Source organism: Doryrhamphus excisus, linkage group LG6, assembly GCF_037039965.1.
Source record: "Doryrhamphus excisus strain RoL-2023G ecotype Guam linkage group LG6, RoL_Dexc_Guam_v1.1, whole genome shotgun sequence".
Taxonomy (NCBI): Eukaryota; Metazoa; Chordata; class Actinopteri; order Syngnathiformes; family Syngnathidae; genus Doryrhamphus; species Doryrhamphus excisus.
In genome coordinates this window covers 6,660,899-6,682,580 of record NC_136362.1, presented here as the reverse complement: position 1 = coordinate 6,682,580, position 21,682 = coordinate 6,660,899, and the positions used below count along the sequence as shown (strand labels likewise).

The 21,682-nt window shown below is 43.8% G+C and overlaps 1 protein-coding gene across 2 annotated transcripts in view; it reads right to left on the bottom strand.

Moving 5' to 3' along the window:
• Window positions 1–21,668, bottom strand: part of LOC131126217 (rho GTPase-activating protein 44-like) — a 29,821-nt gene extending 8,153 nt beyond the window's left edge. Inside the window, exons 1-20 of one of the 2 annotated variants that reach the window (XM_058068507.2) lie at window positions 21,542–21,668; window positions 21,150–21,455; window positions 8,564–8,603; window positions 8,363–8,482; window positions 8,188–8,264; window positions 7,993–8,104; window positions 6,575–6,651; window positions 6,377–6,494; window positions 6,214–6,282; window positions 6,062–6,143; window positions 5,844–5,971; window positions 5,605–5,716; window positions 5,052–5,133; window positions 4,844–4,924; window positions 3,057–3,170; window positions 2,726–2,817; window positions 2,473–2,653; window positions 1,049–1,066; window positions 231–422; window positions 4–60 (exon numbers count right to left, since the gene is read on the bottom strand). In XM_058068507.2, coding sequence (XP_057924490.2) covers window positions 4–60; window positions 231–422; window positions 1,049–1,066; window positions 2,473–2,653; window positions 2,726–2,817; window positions 3,057–3,170; window positions 4,844–4,924; window positions 5,052–5,133; window positions 5,605–5,716; window positions 5,844–5,971; window positions 6,062–6,143; window positions 6,214–6,282; window positions 6,377–6,494; window positions 6,575–6,651; window positions 7,993–8,104; window positions 8,188–8,264; window positions 8,363–8,482; window positions 8,564–8,603; window positions 21,150–21,202 — 1,805 coding nt within the window. In that variant the 5' untranslated portion in view covers window positions 21,203–21,455; window positions 21,542–21,668. The remainder of the gene's footprint in view (window positions 1–3; window positions 61–230; window positions 423–1,048; window positions 1,067–2,472; window positions 2,654–2,725; window positions 2,818–3,056; window positions 3,171–4,843; window positions 4,925–5,051; window positions 5,134–5,604; window positions 5,717–5,843; window positions 5,972–6,061; window positions 6,144–6,213; window positions 6,283–6,376; window positions 6,495–6,574; window positions 6,652–7,992; window positions 8,105–8,187; window positions 8,265–8,362; window positions 8,483–8,563; window positions 8,604–21,149; window positions 21,456–21,541) is intronic. The other variant, XM_058068508.2, reaches the window with a different exon arrangement.
• Between the last annotated feature and the right edge of the window lie 14 nt (window positions 21,669–21,682).

The window sequence follows — 21,682 nt, the reverse complement described above, 5'->3', positions numbered from 1 at the left end:
CACCTCATCCACTGCAGAGCCTTGCGACAATGGAAGGTGATGCTGTGAAACATGCGGGGGCTGACGGCAAAGCAGAAGACAACATGAGCGCGTCTGACGTCATTGAACAGCTGAAGGGTGGCGTTCGGGAAGGAAGGGGGGCGGTGAGACCGCCGCTGTTCTGGGGCGCCTGCCTGGCATGGGAGGTGGGGTGGGGTGGGCCAAGTGGGGGAACAGGAGGGCTGCCTTACCTGGCTCGGTCGCTGCTAGTGGGAGGAGGGGTGGGGGAGGGGGAGCCGCAGGGGTCCCCGGGCTGCTCGGGGACCGGCCCGTCGGCGGGCGGGGTCGGCACCCGCACGCTCGGTGGCGTGGACGAGGTTTTGCGCGAGGAGGACGAGCCCCTGCGGGACACCCAAGAAGTGTCCATCACCCTGACGCCCATGCTGCAATGGGACACAGACGCACAGCCAATCAAATCAAAGGGAGGGCGGGGTGGGGCGGGGCGTTGTGAGGGTGTTGGCAGCAGGGGCGGGGGATGGGGGACGGCCCGAAACAATTAAAAAAAGTTTTTTTAACCACAGTGGGTAATCATTTACAGTATAAATAGATGATTATGCAGATGAAATGCTTGGTGGTCCTTGAACGCACCATGACTCCATGTGTTTATGGGTACTTTTATACGTTAAATTTGTTGAATTCAATCTAATAATTACAACTTTAATAGCAAATGTCAATCCGAAATCGGAGAACATCAAGCTATATGCGCAGATTTGCGTCTTTAGTTATTACACAAGAGGCATTCGGGTGCAGAGTAGCGCGTCGGACAACACACATTGAACATACGTGATGCTCAAGTGTACAGTATGTACAGTAGAGTCCACCATGCTAACCTCCATGCTAACCAGGGCTGACGATGCAGGACAATAAGACTCTCAAACTGACGCTGTTGAACGAGTCCATCCGGTGGCAGACATCACAATGGCGCAACATCAACATCAACACGAACACACAATAGCCCGCATTGTTGGCATCGGGACAGTCAGACGGAAGAAAAGTCGGAATACCGTACCTCTGGATCTTCCTGATGCTGCGTGTTTCAAACAGAGACAACGAGACACAATGAGGACAGTCTTTTGTCGTCTTTATGGGGACGATCAAGTTCAGTTCCATGCCAGATCTCGTCTTCTGGACAACCAAACGCCCCTTAACCAGCGTATTATCGGCCTTATAATAAAATTAAAAAATATTTGATGATTTTGTATAACTAAATGTATTTTATTTGTAATTTTAAAAAGTAATTAAATTTAATACGAAAATAATGATATAATAATATATAATAATCTGATATACAGTATATTATATACATACTCTATATTACTATATTAAGTCTACTCATTCATTAATTCATTCATTTTCTACCACTTATCCTCATGAGGGTCGCAGGCATGCTGGAGCCTATCCCAGCTGTCTTCGGGAGAGAGGCAATTTTTAAAATAAAATAAAAAAATATTTGATGATTTTGTATAACTAAATTGATTTTATTTGTAATTAAAAAAATAATTAAATTCATTAATTAATTCATTTTCTACAGCTTATCCTCACGAGGGTCACAGGCATGCTGGAGCCTATCTCAGCTGTCTTCGGGCAAGAGGCAAGTTTTACAATAAAATAAAAAAATATTTGATGATTTTGTATAACTAAATTTATTTTATTTGTAATTTAAAAAGTAATTAAATTTAACACAAAAATAATGATATAATAATATATAATAATCTGATATACAGTATATTATATACATACTGTGTATGCTATATTAAGTCTATTCATTCTTTCATTTTCTACCGCTTATCCTCATGAGGGTCGCAGGCATGCTGGAGCCTATCCCAGCTGTCTTCGGGACAGAGGCAATTTTTTAAATAAAATAAAAAAATATTTGATGATTTTGTGTAACTAAATTTATTTTATTTGTAATAAAAAAATAATAAAATTTATTAATTAATTCATTTTCTACAGCTTATCCTCACGAGGGTCACAGGCATGCTGGAGCCTATCCCAGCTGTCTTTGGGCAAGAGGCGAGTTTTTAAATAAAATTAAAAAATATTTGATGATTTTGTATAACTAAATTTATTTTAGTTGTAATTTAAAAAGTAATTAAATTTAACACAAAAATAATGATATATGTAATAATATATAATAATAATCTGATATACAGTATATTACATATACTATATTAAGTCTATATTATGTCTTATTCTCTCTTCTCTCTTACATCCAGTAGATTGTGTAATAGCAGTGTAAAGGTGACTATAGCCGCTTCCTGTCTGCCCCCCAGGGTGTACATTTACAGTAACACACACAAGCATGAGCGGTCTTGAGCAGGTTTTACATGCCGTTAATACAAAAATATTGTATGTATTAATATCTAAATAAGTAATTCCACTTCACAGAAATTATCCCCAACTACGGAGGGACTACGCTACGGTATTTCCTACCCGTCCTTCTTGTAGAACTCCAGCATCATGTTATCCGTGGCGACGCTGAGGGGGCGGCGGCTCTGATCGTTCTGCTTGCGCTCGGCCATCTCCATGTCGGGAGACGGCATGGAGCTGTAGTTGGCGTTGTGGTTGGCGTGGACGGGACTTCCGTAGTTGCCCGTCACGTTGAACTCGATTTCTGGGAAAGAGGACCTCTTTTAGAGGACGCGGATGACAGAAGGCCACCCGCCTCCTACCCCGCTTTGCTCACCTCCAGGGAAGAACCAGTCGGCGTGCTGGATGATGGGCTCAATGATGCCGACGATCTGCAGGGACACGGTGGTCATCATCTCTGTGATGTTGCTGCGGTGGACAGAAGGAGGAGACTTGAGCAAGGTCGGGGAGGGGGGGGGGGCTGTTAAAATGGAATTAAGAGCCTGATAGATTTACGACAAACACATTTAAGAGGATGCCAGGGAGGCGGAGTTCCGCACAAACCGCTGCGTCACCATCGTGAACGGACAAAACGGTCGCCTCGAGGCTCTCATCAAAGAGGACAGTTGGCAGAGCTCCCGTCACGTGATCCCGCACGGCCGTCTTACCCGTCGCTGTGCGTCCACAGCAGGTTGGGCCCGAGCACGATGGCGATGTTCCCGGGAGTCATCTTGTTCATTTCCTGGTGTTCCGTCAGTTTGGACAGGAACTTGATCAGATACCTGCAAACAAAGAAATGACCCTTCCTGTGTACTTGGACATTTGCATATCCCAAGTGTCCCGGTGTCCATGTGTTCCCAAGCACATTTTCCGGCACGGAACCGAACCAGCGTCTGATGCCATAGACTTCCATAAAGCATCCTGAAGCCGAACACAGTTCCCCCTGGACACAAAAGAGGGCTGCTGTGCCGACAGCATCTGCGGTGAGCACCGATCGCTTGGTCGGGTCTGACAGAGCTCCTCAGCTCCAAATAAGCTTTATTTGTACAATGAGATGGCGACAGTGACGAGTGTCCTCTGCACCCCGCCCCCCTCCCCACACCGACATCCGAGCGAATTGGTGCGAGTGTATGCTGAAAGCTGTGTTACACGGGCGTCAAGTCCGCGTCAGGCTCGGGGGCCATTAGCAGCACGCAGCTCCTTCTTCGGTGGCCCAGGACATATTTGAAATTAAATCAAAGGAAACCATTATATTCTATATTATACTATATTCACTTATATAATTACGGTATATATTTACATGTATTTCTCATTTATTTACTTTTTAATTAAATAAATATTAATTACTGAATAATGATGACCGGTCCAGGGTGTACCCTGCCTCTCGTCCCAAGTGATCTGGGATAGGCTTCAGCACACCCATGACCCTAGTGAGGCCAAGCGGTGTAGAAAATGTTTGGAAGGGGTTAATTAGGTCATTCTAAAATGATTCATTATATTATTATCAAAACAAGCAGGGAATAAACTTACTTACTTCAATTTACTTACATTAAAGTCATAAATACATACTTTTAATACTTTAATACTTACATTAAAGGTATAAATAATAATAATACCCAATACATTCATTCATTCATTTTCGACCGCTTATCCTCACGAGGGTCACGGGGGTGCTGTATGTATTTTCATATACATTACAGTAATCCCTCCTTTATCATGCCTCATTGGTTCGACCCACCACCATCATAAGTTCCTTGAGGTATTTTTGGAGTTACTTTTGTACTAAATAAAAAAAAATGTTTACGACATTAGAGCCCTCTAGACATGAAATAACCCCCCCCCATAGTCACCTTTACACGCAACATTTGTCACACGCAACATTGACTAATAAAGGCATATCTTATCTTAAATTATCTTATCTCTTCACGAGGGTCGTGGGATGCTGGAGCCTATCCCAGCTGTCTTTCAGGCGAGAGGCGGGGTACACCCTGGACTGGTGGCCAGCCAATCACAGGGCACATATAGAAAAACAACCATTCCCACTCACATTCATACCTATGGACAATTTGGAGTGGCCAATGAAGCTAGCATGCTAGCATGTTTTTGGAATGTGGGAGGAAACCGGAGTACCCGGAAAAAACCCACGCATGCACGGGGAGAACATGCAAACTCCACACAGAGATGGCCGAGGGTGGAATTGAACTCAGGTCTCCTAGCTGTGAGGCCTGTGCACTAACCACTCGGCCACCGTGCAGCCAATATGCAATACAGTTATTATAAATATATTTAACTGGATAACATATTTTGGTTAATTCAAATAAATCAAAAGATAATTAACCTGCCATCTTTTTCAGTATGAATAGCATAGCATAGCATAGCATAGCATAGCATAGCATAGCATAGCATAGCATAGCATAGCATAGCATAGCATAGCATAGCATAGAGGAGAACTCACTTGAAGTTGTTGTTGTTGGAGGGCGGCAGTTTGTCACAAGCGCTGCGGAGAGCCTGCAGCCTCTTGTCCTGGTCTGGAATGCTGCAGGGGAGGCAAGGGGACGCAGAAAACCGTTGGGAATGGTTCCGCGCCAGCTCGCCAACCGAGCCGGGGCGATTCAAACAAGCCACACGGCTCCGTCCGTCCCGCAGCTTGTGAGGCCACTTACTTGGAGGCCTGGATCCAGTCGTTGTACAGTTCAAAGGTCATCAGCGGCTCAGGAAGCTCCCGCAGGTAAGACTTCAAGGCTCCTGCGTACGGAATGGAAAGAAAGCCAAGGAAAGTTGCCAGTTCCAGAAATTTGATAAAAAGGTGATAAACATTAAGAACTAACTGCAAAGTACAAAAAAAGCATCCCATAATCCTTCCTTGCTCCTCGCGTCTTTGTCAACAAGAGTATTCCGTTTATGTATTTCATTCCTCATTGATATGTACTAATTATTCTCTGTATTGTGTACATCACCCCCATTTGACTCCATATTTAATGACCCGTCTGGAGCTTTTGGGTCTCATGTTCCGTCTTGTGAATAATTCTCCTCGGCGGCCGTGCGCCGGGAAGCGTAAAAAACAAAGCGAAATTCCCGCTATATGCGGGAATATAATGGATGGCGTCAGGCTCACTAGAGCGACAAATGAAAAAAAAAAAAAACAACAACACTGAAAGCAAAACGGAAGGAGGAGAAAGAAAAGGCATTGGTTGCCGTGGGAACAGATGCGCTCACCTGCGATGGCGTGCGGGTCGGCCGAGTACTCCTGAACGTCCAACACGCCGCAGTCCAGAGACGCCTTCAGCTTCTTCAGCTTGGAGGCCGAAGGAGCCACTCGGAACAAACCCTGACACCCCAACATGAGCGGTCAAGGATTTAAAAAAAAAAACACCAAGGTCATGAACAAATGTTGATGATGACATGATAGCGTGTGTGTGTGTGTGTGTGTGTGTGTGTGTGTGCGCCAGGCTGACCTCCTCCTGCATGCCGCACTCCAGCAGCATGGTGACACAGGCCTCGATGGGAAAGGCAATATCTCTCCCGCTGAGCTCTAAGTGCTCCTCCAACGGCTTCCCGTAGCACGGCTTCTCCGCCCACGTCTCTGAAACACACACACACACACACATTAGGATAGATGCACATGCAACACATGTGTGTGTGTGTGTGTGTGTGTGGGGGGTGTCCCGCTCACCCTGGTGAGCTTTAATCTGAGGCAAAATGTTCTGCAGCAGCTCCAGCGACTTCCTGTGGTACTCGGCTTGGACTTCAATCAGCTGGAAAAGAGAGGACACATCAGAGCGTGCACGTGACCTCCCAGCCTATACGCGCGCACGTGGACCTCACAGTCTGGAAGTAGCTTGCATAGTCGAGTTCTTTGGCCATGAAACCGTACATGTCTGCAGACAGCTGGTCCTGGGGACGGCAAAGCAAGCGAAAGGTTGTCATGAGCCTCAGAGAGTCAACACCCCCCCCCCCCCCGCACGTGCACGCCGAGGCGATCCCTGACCCGACATATCTCCATGCGGTTGGCCGCCTCCTCCATCTCCTCCCTGAGGTGGTCGGCCTTGGCTCCTGCCGGCTGGAGGCTGCTGGACAAGCCTGACGACTTGCTGGACTGATAGTAGCTGCAACGGACGGGAAGTTAGCACGGAGCAACACACACACACGCACACACACACACACACGCACACACACACACACTGACCGTGTGCGTGCAGAGTCCATGTCCAGGACCAGTTTGGCTAAATGTTTCCTTTGTTTCTGGATGTTTGGGATTTCCACCTGAGGAGAAGAAAGAGCTGCTGTGAGCTTCATCAGTGGGTGGGAACACGCAGAGACGACGCGCACACGCAGATTCCTTTACAGCGCCCAACTTCCTGTTTCTCAAGAACAAACATTTAACATTTAACTATAGTTTGGATTTGACAAACTATCTATAAGAAATCACTATTATTAAGATAAAATGTTTAAAAATCGTACAAATGGTACCCTGGGGTCGTCTCTGGTAAACGCCGCGGCGATAGGAACAAGACCCGGGGCGTCGTAGCCATGCGGGCTTTTCAGGTGGCTGATGTTTGATGCCGTTGAAGCTCCATGTTTTATTCCCTCACGGTGGAAGGAATGTTTGGCGAAAAGCCTTCCTCCGTAAACGCCGTGTTTGTTTATAAGTGGGGCGAGCTCATGTGTAGCACGTCACAGAAAAAGGAGCGCTTGATTTGTTCGTGCGCTCCCACCCACAGCACAGTACGGGTAATCTTGTTTTTTTGTTGTTGTTGTTTTTTTTTAATCAGTTATCTGATTTATTACTATGATGTAATTCCTTGTGTTGTGTCTTATTTTCTCTTCTTATGTCTATTATATTGGGTAATAGGAATGTAAAGGTTAGGGTTAGGGTTAGGGTTAACCCCCAAAAAAAACCCAAAATAAATAAATAAATAAATAAATATATAAATAAATAAATAAATAAGTAAATAAAATAAATAAATAAATAAATAAATAAATAAATAAATAAATAAATAAATAAATAAATAAAATAAAATTATGTCTATTATATTGGGTAATAGGAGTGTAAGGGGTGTAATTTAAAAAAAAAATAAAAATAAAAAAAGGAGTGTAAAGGTGACCATAGGGGTGTTATTTTTATGTCTAGAGGGCTCTAATAATGCTGAAAAATGTACTTGGAAGGTTTTCTATGCTCTAACAACAAAAATATTCAATATATATATTCCATAGGGATCCTGCTTCAGGAATTCACTCATCATGGTCGGGTATGAAACAGTGATAAATGAGGGCTTACTGTACAGGTGAAAATACCCTCATCTACCACTGTTAAAAACACCCACAATTTAAACATACAGTAGGTATGTCTTTATGTTTCACTTCATCAGGCGTCAAGATTTCCCGCTTTGTTTAGCGGTCCCTGAATGCACCATAGATTCAATCTGTATATGCATCATCTTACGTTATCATTCATTAGTGGTGTGTACTTGTATATTTGATACTTTAACTGCATTTAATACGTATGTGCTGCGTATTTACTGTGCATTCAGCATCTAGCCGGTTAGCTCCTGTCGCGGGTGAACAATGGCAATTGAAGAGAGGAGGGTCAATGTTTTCAAGCACCTCTGCGAGATCGTAGAGCGGGTCCATGACGTCTCTCTCGATGGTGACCTCCAACAGGACGAGCTCCTGAGCCAGTTTGTCCTCCGTGTCGCCGCACAGCTTCAGCATCTTCCTGCGGGACACACGAGGACAGACGTTTGAAAGCCACGATGCCCAACATCACCGACATCCATCCGGCGCTGCACGTGCGCTCACCCGAGGAGGGACTCGTCCCCGAGAACCGCCGCCCCCTCCTCCATGCATTGTGCGAGGGTGGCGAGGGGAAGCTTTTTCTAAAAAAAAAAAACGGTGAGATCAGCATTCAAAACTCGAACGGGAAGTGTGACAACCTTGGCAAAATAAAAGCGTGACATTTCAATCCGGCTCTCACCGACGGAGATCTGACCGACTTCTTGTCCACGTCCACGCCCTGCTGGCTCTGCAGGCACGCCGTCAGCTTCTTGTGCGTGCTGTGAGACACCTGCTTGACCAGCTCCAGACGCTTCTCCGCCTGAAGAAAAAAAAAAAAACACACAATAAAAGCTTTCCCTCAGACGGGATGTTGTTCCGGTCGACGTTAGGACGTTAGTACCTGCAGGAGGTCTTCACTTAACACTTCAGTCTTCTCAGCCCTGCAGGAAGACAACAAAGACAAGAAAGTGGTCATTGTGAGAGTCTGGCAACTTGAAGGCTAGGGTTGCCATAGCAACGAGGAAACACACACACACACACACATTACATGCATGCCATGCCGCATTTTATATTCACGTTAGCCTGCAGCAAATGATTGATGGTTTGCTTGAATGGGGGAAGCTCCGCCTTCTTTTTTGACAACACATGACATAATGATCACATGACAAAATAGACGTAAAAACTTAACGAAATGATTGATTCAGACGCAACACTTGAGAAGGTGGACGCACTTCCCCTCAAAGTTAGATTAGCATTTTTTTCCTAACGTCGCCATCACACCTTCTTTGTCAATAAAGTTTTATCAGGCTGGACCAGTCGCTGCTTCCTGTTTTCAAATAAAACGACAACAACTTACAGAGCCGGGCCTCGAGTCCTGCTGATCCTTAGCTTTCTCTTCCACATCCCCTCGCTAACAGGAGGGACGCCGCCTGCTCTGAGGCCCGGCTGGCGAGGAGGAGTGGAGGGAGGATGGGGTGGGGGGGGGGGGGGGGCTGAACCATGAGGACAGAGAGGAGGAGGAACTTGGTGGGGGGGGGGGGGGGGGGGGGGGGGGCGGAGAATGAGACCTGACTATCTGGTCCTTTCACTTCTTTCCCTCATCAGCCATCAATCTCTCTTCTCACAGTCGCCGTGACGACAGGCTCTGGTGCACACGTGCACGTGCGCGTGCGCGTGCACGCTTGAACTCCCCACCTCCGAACAGACGCACACTGTCAGCGTCAATGGCGGGATTACCGGTGATGTCACCCGGGCCATTGTGAGCGAGGCAGTGTGTCGCCATGGCAACCAGAGCCCAGCAGGAAAGCCTTTCAGTTTCCAGTGCAACTATGGGATGCACCACCATGAGGAATAGAGCTTTTTTTTCCATCTTATTTATACCGTACTGTACTACAAGAAATGTAGGGGAACATGTGTGGAGGAATTGCACCTGCAACCCTCCCCCCCCCCACACACACACCCATGACATGACAACATAATGTTAGCTTGTCTTTGTGGTGTGTGTTTATTAGTACAGTCAGTCGCACTCCAATGACTGCACCTTTGTTCACCTCTGATGTGCTGCACACACACACAAACACACACACACACACGCACACACGCACACACCTCTCTGCGCAATAAGGGAGTAAGTATAAGAAATAACACTGCAGTTGTCCCTCGTTTATCGCTGTTAATTGGTTCCAGACCCGACGGTGACAAATACATTTCCACCATGAAAGGATTCATTGTTAATACATTTCTTATTTTAATAAACAGTACACCTGTTTATGACTTTATGGACACAGTTATTAACATTCTTCTCACGAAGAAAAGAAGTAGTATGGTTCATCCGTACATCCATACATCCATTTTCTATGCCGCTTATCCTCACTAGGGCCGTGGGTATGCTGGAAAAACAACTTACCACTACCACATGGAATGGGAGGAGAACCTTTTGTCACTGTGGGACATGCCACGGCTGACTTCATGACTTCATGATTTCATGACTTTGTGTTGAGGTCATTTCATGACTTTTTGACCAATAATAGACCATAGTCCGCCACAAAATACATTCATTTCTGAAAACAAGATATTACAAGGGACGACTGTATGTCTGTACGACTGTATGTCTGTATGATTGTATGTCTGTATGACTGTATGTCTGTACGATTGCATATCTGTATGACTGTATATCTGTACGACTGTGTGTCTGTATGACTGTATGTAACAGTCTGTATGTCTATATGACTGTTTGACTGTACGACTGTTTGACTGTACGACTGTATATCTGTATGACTGTATGTCTGTACGACTGTATATTTGTATGACTCTATGTCTGTACGACTGTATGACTTATGTCTGTATGATTGTATGTCTGTATGTCTGTACGGCTGTATGTCTGTATGACTGTTTGACTGCACGACTGTATATCTGTATGACTGTATGTCTGTATGTCTGTATGTCTGTATGACTTATGTCTGTACGATTGTATGTCTGTACGTCTGTATGTCTGTACGACTGTATGTCTGTACGACGGTATGGCCGTACGACGGTATGGCCGTACGACGGTATGTCTGTACGACTGTGTGTCTATAAACAGCAACAATAACACAACAACTGAACAAAACCAACTGTGGTAAAGATGTGATTGGGCCCATTAGTAACAACTACAGCTGTCCCGTGAGGCCCACCGTGACCCACGGCCCGGTACCGGTGCTGTGGGTCGGCATGGGTTCCATGTGTTGCATGACAAACAGCGGGGGTGGGGGAGTGTGTCACATGACAACAAAACACAGCCTCGAGCTCCGGTTGGCCCAAAAAGTGCTGCCCCATCAAAATGCCGCTCACAGCCCAAAGTTCCAAGAGTGTCCGGCTCTTCCCTCTGCTCGCTCGGCGCAAAGACAAAGCTGGCGGCGCTCCAAATTCCCACAACACGACAAAGCAACACACAAGGGTGCAAAGAAATTCTAACTTTCACCTTTCTCTCCTGTCAGAGCATTGCATGTTTGAGCCCAGCTAAAAATAACCATGCAGGGGTCCTCGGGTTACGTAGCCGTGGTTTAGACCGTGGTGTGCGTTACGCCAAAACACACCGAAAGAAACTCCAACCTCACTCACACGCTACAGAGACCACATGAAGCCCAGACAAAAACATCCCAGTTTTATTATTACTCAAAACATATTGAAATACAAGCCATTATGTAGTATTCTGGTCACCAGGAGGCAGTAATGAGACATTACCTTTACCATCAACTCTCCCATTACGGAGACCTGGGTTTGATCCTCTACTGACCATCTCTGTGTGGAGTTTGCATGTTAGCACCGGTAGAGAGAAGAAATAAACCACTCTAACAATGCTAAATCCTGTATTTCGAAGGTTTTAAACTGATTTTTATGTATTATATGTCTTATTTTCTCTTATTATGTCTACTATATTGGGTAATAGGAGTATAAACGTGACTATAGGGGTGTTGTTTCATGTCTGGAGGGCTCTAATAATGCTACATCTATGAAAATATTCAATTTATAAATAAGGAATCCTACTTGGCGGAAACTCACTTATCAGCATCGGGTATCACATGACCATTTCACAGCAATAAAAGAGGGATCACTTGATAGATGAATGTATGTTTTAATACATATATGTATATGTATCATTTTTCTACTACCAGCGTGTAATAAAACGTGCTTAGCATTCAGACTGTGATGTGTGTAGAGTACAGTAATGGCCGCCTGAGGAACTCTTCCGGCTATCTTTAGCGCAGCAACGCACACATACAACAAATGCATGCAGAGTAGAAGCACAAATGCTCGCTCTGCGTAGAGAATAGACGCACGACTCCAAGTTGCATGAAGGATAGCAACACACCATCCATCGCCTGCAGCTGGCGACTTGAGATAATATTTATGTTATGATATTCATGCTAGGCTAGGAGTGGGCAAACGTTTTGACTCGCGAACCACATTGATATGACAAAATTTACGGGGGGGGGGGGGGGGCAGACTATATATTTTACATGTAACAGTCCACCTGGTATTATTGTATCTGTAAAATTGTCATGCAATCTGCTATTATTATTTAATATTTTATATTTATATTTAAATTTTTTAAAAATAATAAAATATTATAATAATTACAATAAAATAATTATTATTATATTATTATTATGTAAAATATGCAAATATAACAATAATATTATATATAATTGATATAATAATTACCATTAATATAATAATTATAATAATCATAATAGTTCTAATAATAATTATAATAATCTAATCTAATAATAATAATAATTATTATTATTATTATTATTATTATGTGCTTGTGTCCCTTTTTTCAGGAACACTTTGTAAACAACAGACCATGTCAAAAAACGAAATTGATAAAACCAGGCCATGATGCCAGGTTGTATGTTGAGTTTAAATGAAATACTTTGGAAAGATTGGGCGGGCCGTATTCAAACACTTGGCGGGCCGGATGTGGCCCCCGGGCCGTAGTTTGCCCACCCCTGTGCTAGGTTCTTTATTGACCTGATATTGTAATGCAAACCATGCAATGTGTGTGTGTGTGTGTGCACTTTAACTTGACCTCCACTCGCAGGTGTACTTAAGTGACATGCTAATTAGCGTAGCATGACTCCTACACTGTAAAATCCAATAGCGCTCTCAACCTCGACTCAGTGTGTTGCATTCAACATCGTACGGAAACTGGGGCGTCGGAGATTCAAGTTGTGATACGGATCGTATTTGTCGTGTGTTTTATTGGAGGGAAAATGTCAGTGTTTTTTTTTTAACATGCATCAGATTACAATTGAATGCATCCCATAATCAGTTCCCAGTTCCACATGTGCGAAAGGAGTAGGAAGAAGCAAAGCTTATTAAATCCTACCCCTCCATCTGGTACTTTTACAATCAGTAACTGTTACATTTGTTCACTTCCTGCTTTCCATAATACAGTTTAATTTAATTTTTTAATTTTTTTTAAATAATGTACCTCGTACTGAAGTACATCATCCTTGTATTTAGCAAACATCAACTGCTTGTATTGTTTCTTGAATTGGCTCATCGTTGTGCATTGTTTGATTTCCTTACTCAATCCATTCCATAGTTTGATTCCACATACTGAAATGCTATGCTAACGCTAACGTAGTCCTAGCATAGAAGTGTTTCAAATGTACTTCTTCCCTGAGATCATATTTTTCCTCTCTTGTTGAGAAGTATTGAATGACATTTTTAGGAAATTGGTTATTTTTAGCTGTTTGAAGATGAACTATATCAGCAAGTTGAAGTATTTGTGATTTTAGAAATAAGGAGTTAGTATGTTCTCTGTAGGCGGCATTCTGAATTATCCTTACTGGCCTTTTTTTGCAGTACATTTAGCCAGTGAAGATTGCTTTTATAGTTATTAGCCCATATTTCCACACAATAAGTAAGATATGGTAGAACCAGAGAGCAATAAAGAGTGTGGAGTGATTTCTGATTGAGAATAAATTTTGCTTTGTTCAATATTGAAATATTTCTGGCCACCTTATGTTGTATATGGCAAAAATGGCAAAAATGTAATCAAAAATCTGGTCGCCCCATCGCTTCAGATCAAATTGCACCAGCAGGGTATAGCTGCTGACATGCTGCCCCCTATTGGTATGGAGCCAGATGACGCACCCCGATGTATCGTGAGATGCTTCAAGCGCCACACTCGCATGCTCATTTTCAGCTGGTTTCCTCTTTCTTCATTCAAAGCAGCTCATCACGTCCCATGAAAGACCGTGAGGGAATTTTCTCCGTTTTTCAAAGCAACAACTGGCCTCGGGCTCCCCTGAGCTCCTCCGGGGTTACTTGGACTCGTTACTGCGAGCTCTAATAAGGCACGGCCATTTAAAGTGGAAGGATATTTATGGCGCTCCCTGTCCCCTCCCCTACCCTACCCGCAAGGCCTCTCGCCTCCTCGTCATCGCGACCCACATTCCACGTTTCTCTGGATGTTCTTCGAAGCCGGCGTGTTGGCGTCGGCGTCTTTTAGCCTGCTGGCTGATGTGAGCGATGCTGAGGGGCCAAAGGGTGGAGGAGGGAACTGAACATCATCTGTCAGTGGCTTTTTTACCCCCACGCACCCTCCCCCCACGACCAGCGGGAGGCCTTCTGAGGAGAAGGAGGATGATGACGGATCCGAGCGAGTACTGCTAGTATTGTCTTTATTATCATTTACTGCGCGACACCGACGCCGCCGTCTATCGTCGGAACGTCCTCGGATGCAGTCAGCCATCCTGACAGGCAGCAAAGCGGAGGGGAAGCCTGTCGCTGACTCATCACCTGACTCATGCAGTCTAGTGGGAATGACCCCCGCAGTCTGAGGCAGCAGTCCTGGACTTACTTTTAGCACATTAGCTAACGTTAATCAATGTAAACCGCAGGACGAGCATCCATACAGGCATTCTCCGTAGCGCTCGTTTGCACTCGTTAGACAAGAGAAAGAAGACATTACCACAAGAAAGTTGGACGTTTACAAGAATGAAACTGTCAATTTCACGAGAAAAAAGTTGTTAATGTACGAGAATAAAGTTATACATTTTCAAGAAAAAAACTCACAATATGACAAGAATAAAGTCGTGAATTTAGAAAAAAGTCGTAATATTGTGGAAAAAAGTTTTAGAATTTTTCAAGAAAATTTCTGAGAATAAAGTTGTACATTTATGAGACAAGAGTTGTTCATTTACAAGAAAAATTGTTGTAAAATTATAAGAATACATTTCTACATTTCCGAGAATGAAGTCATACATTTTCAAGAAATGACAAGAAAAAGTCGTGAATTTAGAAAAAAAAGTCATAATATTGCGAGAAAAAAGTAAGAAAATTTCTGAGAATAAAGATGAAAATTATGAGACAAGAAAAATAGTTGTAAAATTATAAGAATGAAGTCATACATTTTCAAGAAAAAAGTCACAATATGACAAGAATAAAGTCATGAATTTCGAAAAAAAAAAATTTAATATTGCGAGAAAAAAGTTGTGAATTTACAGAAAATTTCTGAGAACAAAGTTGAAAATTATGAGACAAGAAAAATAGTTGTAAAGTTATAAGAATTAAGTCGTAATATTGTGAGAAAAAAGTTTTTGGATTTTTCAAGAAAATCTCTGAGAATAAAGTGGTACATTTATGAGACAAGAGTTATAAGAAAAATAGTTGTAAAATTATAAGAATACATTTCTACATTTCCGAGAATGAAGTCATACATTTTCAAGAAAAAAAGTCACAATGTGACAAGAATAAAGTCGTGAATTTCGAGAAAAAAAAATTGTAATATTGCGAGAAAAAAGTTGTGAATTTACAAGACAATTTCTGAGAACAAAGTTGAAAATTATGAGACAAGAAAAATAGTTGTAAAGTTATAAGAATGAAGTCATACATTTTCAAGAAAAAAAAGTCACAATATGACAAGAAAAAAGTTGTGAATTTAGAAAAAAAAATGTGTAATATTGCAAAAAAAAGTTTTAGAATTTACAAGAAAATTTCTGAAAATAGTTGTAAATTTATGAAACAAGAGTTGTTCATTTACAAGAAAAATAGTTATAAGAATAGTTCTAAGAATACATTTCTACATTTCCGAGAATGAAGTCATACATTTTCAAGAAAAAAGTCACAATGTGACAAGAATAAAGTCGTGAATTTAGAAAAAAAAATTGTAATATTGCGAGAAAAAAGCTGTGAATTTACAAGAGAATAAAGTTGAAAATTATGAAACAAGAAAAATAGTGGTAAAGTTAGAAGAATGAAGTCATACATTTTCAAGAAAAAAGTCACAATATGACAAGAATAAAGCTGTGAATTTAGGGGAAAATTTTTTGTAATATTACGAGAAAAAAGTCATACATTTTGAAGAAAAAAAAAAGTCATCACACTACGATAATAAAGTCATCAATTTAGAAGAAAAAAAGCCATACGTGTCACTATGATGTGTGATGCTGTCATACGTGTGAGAGGGAACGTCGAGCATAGCTCTTCAGGAAGCCAGGGAACATTCCGCTTTTATTTATTAGGTGGCAGCAAAACAGAGCGCTTATTAGATTAGCATATGCAGCCCTTCACTTCCGCCTTCCTAACCCCGCCCCTTCCACATCCCAAGGCTAAATGACCCCTAAATGAGTTCACCCGGGCTGAGACTCAGTGGAGAGTTGCATGGCGCCCGGGTGTTCCTCAGAGTCACTGTCCTGGTTCCCCTCATGTGACGTCCGTCAATACAGGCCGACGCCACACGGGCCAGCAGAGCTGGTTTATGACGACAACGTGATCCATTCGGATCCGCCATTCTGCCAGAAACGACACCTAAAAGCGAGACGGCGCCCAGCGGGCCTGGGTCTCGTCAAGCAGCTGCTGGGACGCGCATCTGGACTCTGACTCGCTGGCTGTGATCCCGGATGACACTCCCAGTCGGACGCCGCAGGAGCCGCGGGCGTGACGCGTCGCACCCACCTGTGACCTCATTTCCTGTCTTGCTCGAACCCGAGGCGGAGTCACGTCCCACGGGGCCTACGGGACCCAGGTTGCCACGGGAAACCTTTTAGGTTCCAGACCAGAAGAAGCCAGCGAAAATTGGACATGCAAGTGGACAAGGCTTCACGGAGGATGCGGGTCCCTGTGATGGGATTACACGAGGAGGACAAACAGTCGGACCTCGGGGGCCGCTCCGCGTCTCTTTGTGATGTGTCCATCTAATCAGAGGCAAAGCTCCTCTGTGAGGAATAAGCTTGGCGCTGTGGTTCAAAGGTCGGCACGGAGCACAGATGTTTGTCACACACACACACACACACACACACACACACACTGATGGACGGGTCCTGATGTCTTCATATGAATAAAATGCCAAGACGCTTGAACCTAAACGCCAACAATGGCACTCAGACTTCCGCCAAGCTGTCAGCATTGGTCACCTGTCACCTGGAGCATCCCGTTAGTGCCACCACTGAAGGAGCCTCGCCGTGAATACTAACGGCGCTCCGAATAAAAGCTCATCAATTATCAGCTGCTGGCGTTTGGCTCGCCTGGAAGTAACGAGGAAATGCGCGTCACGTTTGACTAACGGCTTCATTTTCTCGTAACCATCATTTTTTTTTTCCTAAACACGTCTGCATAATTCATGTACGCCTTGACGGACTCCTTTGCACAGATCCGATGTAAATGTCAGCCAAATCCACGAGAACAAAGCCTGTGTTAGACGTCTTGTTCTCATTTATTAATGAGATATTTTCATAGTAAGAGCATAGAAAACCTTCTAAGGACCTTCTAGAACCCTCTGGACATGCAACACCCCGATAGTCACCGATACACGCATATTACCCAACAGAGAAGGTAGAATAAGAGAAAACCTCTGTGAGAACTTGTAAATGTTTTGTAGCATCATTAGAGCCCTCTAGACATGAACTAACACCCCTATACTCACCTTTACACTCCTGTTACCCAATAAAGTAGCCATAATAAAATAATAGAAGGCATATAACACATAGAAAAACCTTTTCTAGACTTCTAAACGCCTTATGTAGCATCATTAGAGGTCACTAGACATGAACTAACACCCCTATAGTCACCTTTACAATCCTGTTACCCAATATAGTAGACTGAATAATAGAAAATATGGAATATAAGACATAAAAACCTGTTTATGCCCTTCTAAATGCCTTATGTAGCGTAATTAGAGCCCACTAGACATGAACTAACACCCCTATATTTACCTTTACACTCCTGTTACCCAATATAGTAGCCACAATAAAATAATAGAAGGCATATAACACATAAAAAAACCTGTTTATGCCCTTCTAAATGGCTTATGTAGCGCAATTAGAGCCCACTGGACATGAACTAACACCCCTATATTCACCTTTACACTCCCGTTACCCAACATAGTAAACAGAATAATAGAAAATAAGGAATATAAGACATAAAAAACCTGTTTATGACCTTTTAAATGCAATTTTTAGCATCATTGGAGCCCTCTAGATGAGAAATAAAACCCCTATAGTCACCTTTACACTCCTGTTACCCAACATAGTAGACATAATAAGAGAAAATAAGGAATATAAGACATAAAAATCCTGTTTATGACTTTCTAAATGCAATTTTTAGCATCATTGGAGCCCTCTAGATGAGAAATAACACCCCTATAGCCACCTTTACACTCCTGTTACCCAATATAGTAGACATAATAAGAGAAAATAAGGAGTATAAGACATAAAAATCCTGTTTATGACCTTCTAAATGCAATTTTTTAGCATCATTGGAGCCCTCTAGATGAGAAATAACACCCCTATAGTCACCTTTACACTCCTGTTACCCAATATAGTAGACATAATAATAGAAAATAACAAATATAAGACATAAAAAAACTGTTTATGACAGTCTAAATGCAATTTTTAGCATCATTGGAGCCCTCTAGATGAGAAATAACACCCCTATAGCCACCTTTACACTCCTGTTACCCAATATAGTAGACATAATAAAAGAAAATAAGGAATATAAGACATAAAATCCTGTTTATGACTTTCTAAATGCAATTTTTAGCATCATTGGAGCCCTCTAGATGAGAAATAACACCCCTATAGTCACCTTTACACTCCTGTTACCCAATATAGTAGACAGAATAATAGAAAATAAGGAATATAAGACATAAAAATTTTATTAGCGATGGATTTTTGTTATGTCGGCCTGCAGTTTGTAGTGCTTGCGTGTCTCCCCCAACATTACCATAGCATTAGTGACACCTAGTGACCAGTGAACAATACTACATATCATCACCACATCTTTCAATGTGTCTTCTGAATGCCTTTTATTTGTGGTTCAGCCATTTTTATGCTTGGAAATGCTTCATTTAGGAAACAAATAATAAGTAGCATTAGCTTAAACGTGCATATTTTGGACTAATAAGTGGTGGTTGAACTCGGTTGTACCCGTCCACACGCAAACATTACGCTTTGTGTCATACCCGATTATGCAAATGCGACGCCGACGCCGACGCCGACGCCGACGCCCCACAGCCCAAATCCTGTGGGAAACACTGATGAAGGCTTTTCAAGTGCTTTTCTTTTGCTTCTATCGTGACTCCCAGCGTTGAGCAGATTAAAGCTGGACTCCGGAGTCTGGGACGCCGTCCGAGACGCTTCCCGGGGAGCGTGCCGTAATACTCCCGAGTCCAGTACAGCGGCATGTATGCCACCACTCGGGTCAGTGGCGTGCGTCCCCAAAAGAAATGAAGATGTCATTCTTTTCAGGTTTGTCTTTGTCACCAAGTGTGTCCCCCCCCCGACTTATGTCATCATAGAACCCCCCCCCCCAAAACAGAAGCTTTACACTTTCTCACTTGGTCACACAGTTTAGGCGGTATTAACGGTGCGGGCTCGCTGTTTTTTTAGAGGAATTGAACTGCGTCTGAACCCCTGCTGACCCACATCTCATCACGTTGCCAGGACACTTTAGCCCCCCCGCCCCAAAGAAAAACAACAGAACATCCCTCGTGCCGCCCACCAGGCGTGATCTTCTAATCACTTTGAGGATGGAGCCGTCAAGGTCGCACTGAAGCGGGCTGCCAAGGTCGCACGGGAGACGTGAGCGCCGCGTCCCCTCGCGGTCCCTACTGTAAGGACCCAGGTCGCGAGTCATTAGCGGGCTGTTCCGCCTCACGGGGTTCCTGCATCGCTATATACCACGTTTTGCAGTATCCACTCATCCACGATGTCGCCGTTTCTCAGGAACGATGATGAGCTTGGCGCACGGCGTTGGCTGTTGTTTTCATTGATGGTACCGTTAATTGATCGATGACGTGACGGACGCATCTGTCTGCACGCAGGGGGCGTGGCCAAGTCAAGTATGTGGCACAAACATGGAGGCCATCGATGAGAGGCTACAAGTCGACCCACTTTGCTCGCTCTGTTGCAGATATCTATCTGTATCTCCATAAAGCCGATTCACAAGGTCGTGGACCGCTTTTCTGTCTTATGTGTCTTATTTTCTTTTATTGTGTCCGCCATATTTGGGAGTAGGACCGCAAAGTTTGGCGGTTTGATGCCATTCACGGGCTGCCGGTCGAATCGTAACAGTCATAGTAATTCAAGTATTTTAGCAGGGATTTGGCGGGATTAATCACATCTCCCCTCGTCGGCCATGACGTGTCACCGTGTTTAAATGGTAGGGTAGCTAAATACTTTGACTCCCAGTTCAAGTCCGGGATTAAAGCTTTTCTGGAAGTCGGCGCCAAGCCGCACTTTTGTCCGCGGGAGCCAATCCTCGCGTTTGTTAGCTTGAAAGACACGTAAACATTCCAACGAGGATGTGCTCACTTTTAGGACGCGACTGCTTCTGCACACGGCTGGGTCCAAATTGGTTGGAATTACATCAGAGGTGTCCAAAGTGTGGCCCGGGTGCAATTTGTGGCCTGCACTACCTAAATATATACTATTACCTAGATTGGTTTGCAATATATCATCATCCAACTGTCTGGTATGTGGGATTTTTATTCTTATTTATCTGATTATGTCTACTACATTAGGTAATAAGAGTGCAAAACTGACTGTAGGGGTGTTATTTCATGTCTGGAGGGCTCTAATAATGTTAAAAAAACGTATTTAGAAGACCTTAAACAGGTTTTCTATATCTTATTATGTCTTATTATGTCTTATTATGTATATTCACCGGCCACTTTATTAGGTACTCTTTTTAATGAGCTGTACTCAGTTTAGGATGCCATCCTTTAACATTTCTGATCTTATGAGTGACAGTGTGACAGTGCAGGTGTACCTAACGGGGTGGTGCACTTGTCAATCAATACGTGACAGCCATGCTAGTGCGACGCCCCCACCCCCCATCCCGCCATCCACCCATCCACCCTCACTGCAGGGGGGCATCATCACGTCCGCGCCTTCCTCGTCTGCGCGCGCGTACACGCCATCAATCCCGCCGTGACCTCCAGCGCGACAAAAAATAACGAGACAAAAAGACATCCGCCATTCGAGACGCCTTACCTGCCCACAGTCTGGTTGGCGAGCTGTCTCATTCGGTTGAACTGCTTCTTCATCTTGTCTTCTTCTGCGCCACACAAGCGCCGCAGATCTCATGGATGATACACGCCTAAACATCCGCGCCGCCGCGCACGGAGGAGCCCACGCAGCCGGCGACCATTCCTCCCATCATGGCGAAGACGAGGGCGGCGTGTGTCCGACCGTCTGCCGCCTTGCTCCGCTGCTCCGGAGGTGCGGATGGACCGAATGTGTCTCTCTCTCTCTCTATGCTGGACGACTGACAGCTCGCTGGAGACGAGACGCTGTCCCCTGGTGCATCATGGGAAGTGGAGTTCACTACACACGTCATGCTGGACTCACGATCAGCCCAAATGTTGAACTAAATACACGTTTACCTCACTCAACACGTATGCAAACCTTTAAGTAGCCTTCGTAAGTAAGCCGTCAACCAAAACCTGCCACTACAACCGCAATAGTAACCATATAGAAACAATATTGACAAACAATTGAGCCCCATTATCCTTTTAGGGACGAAA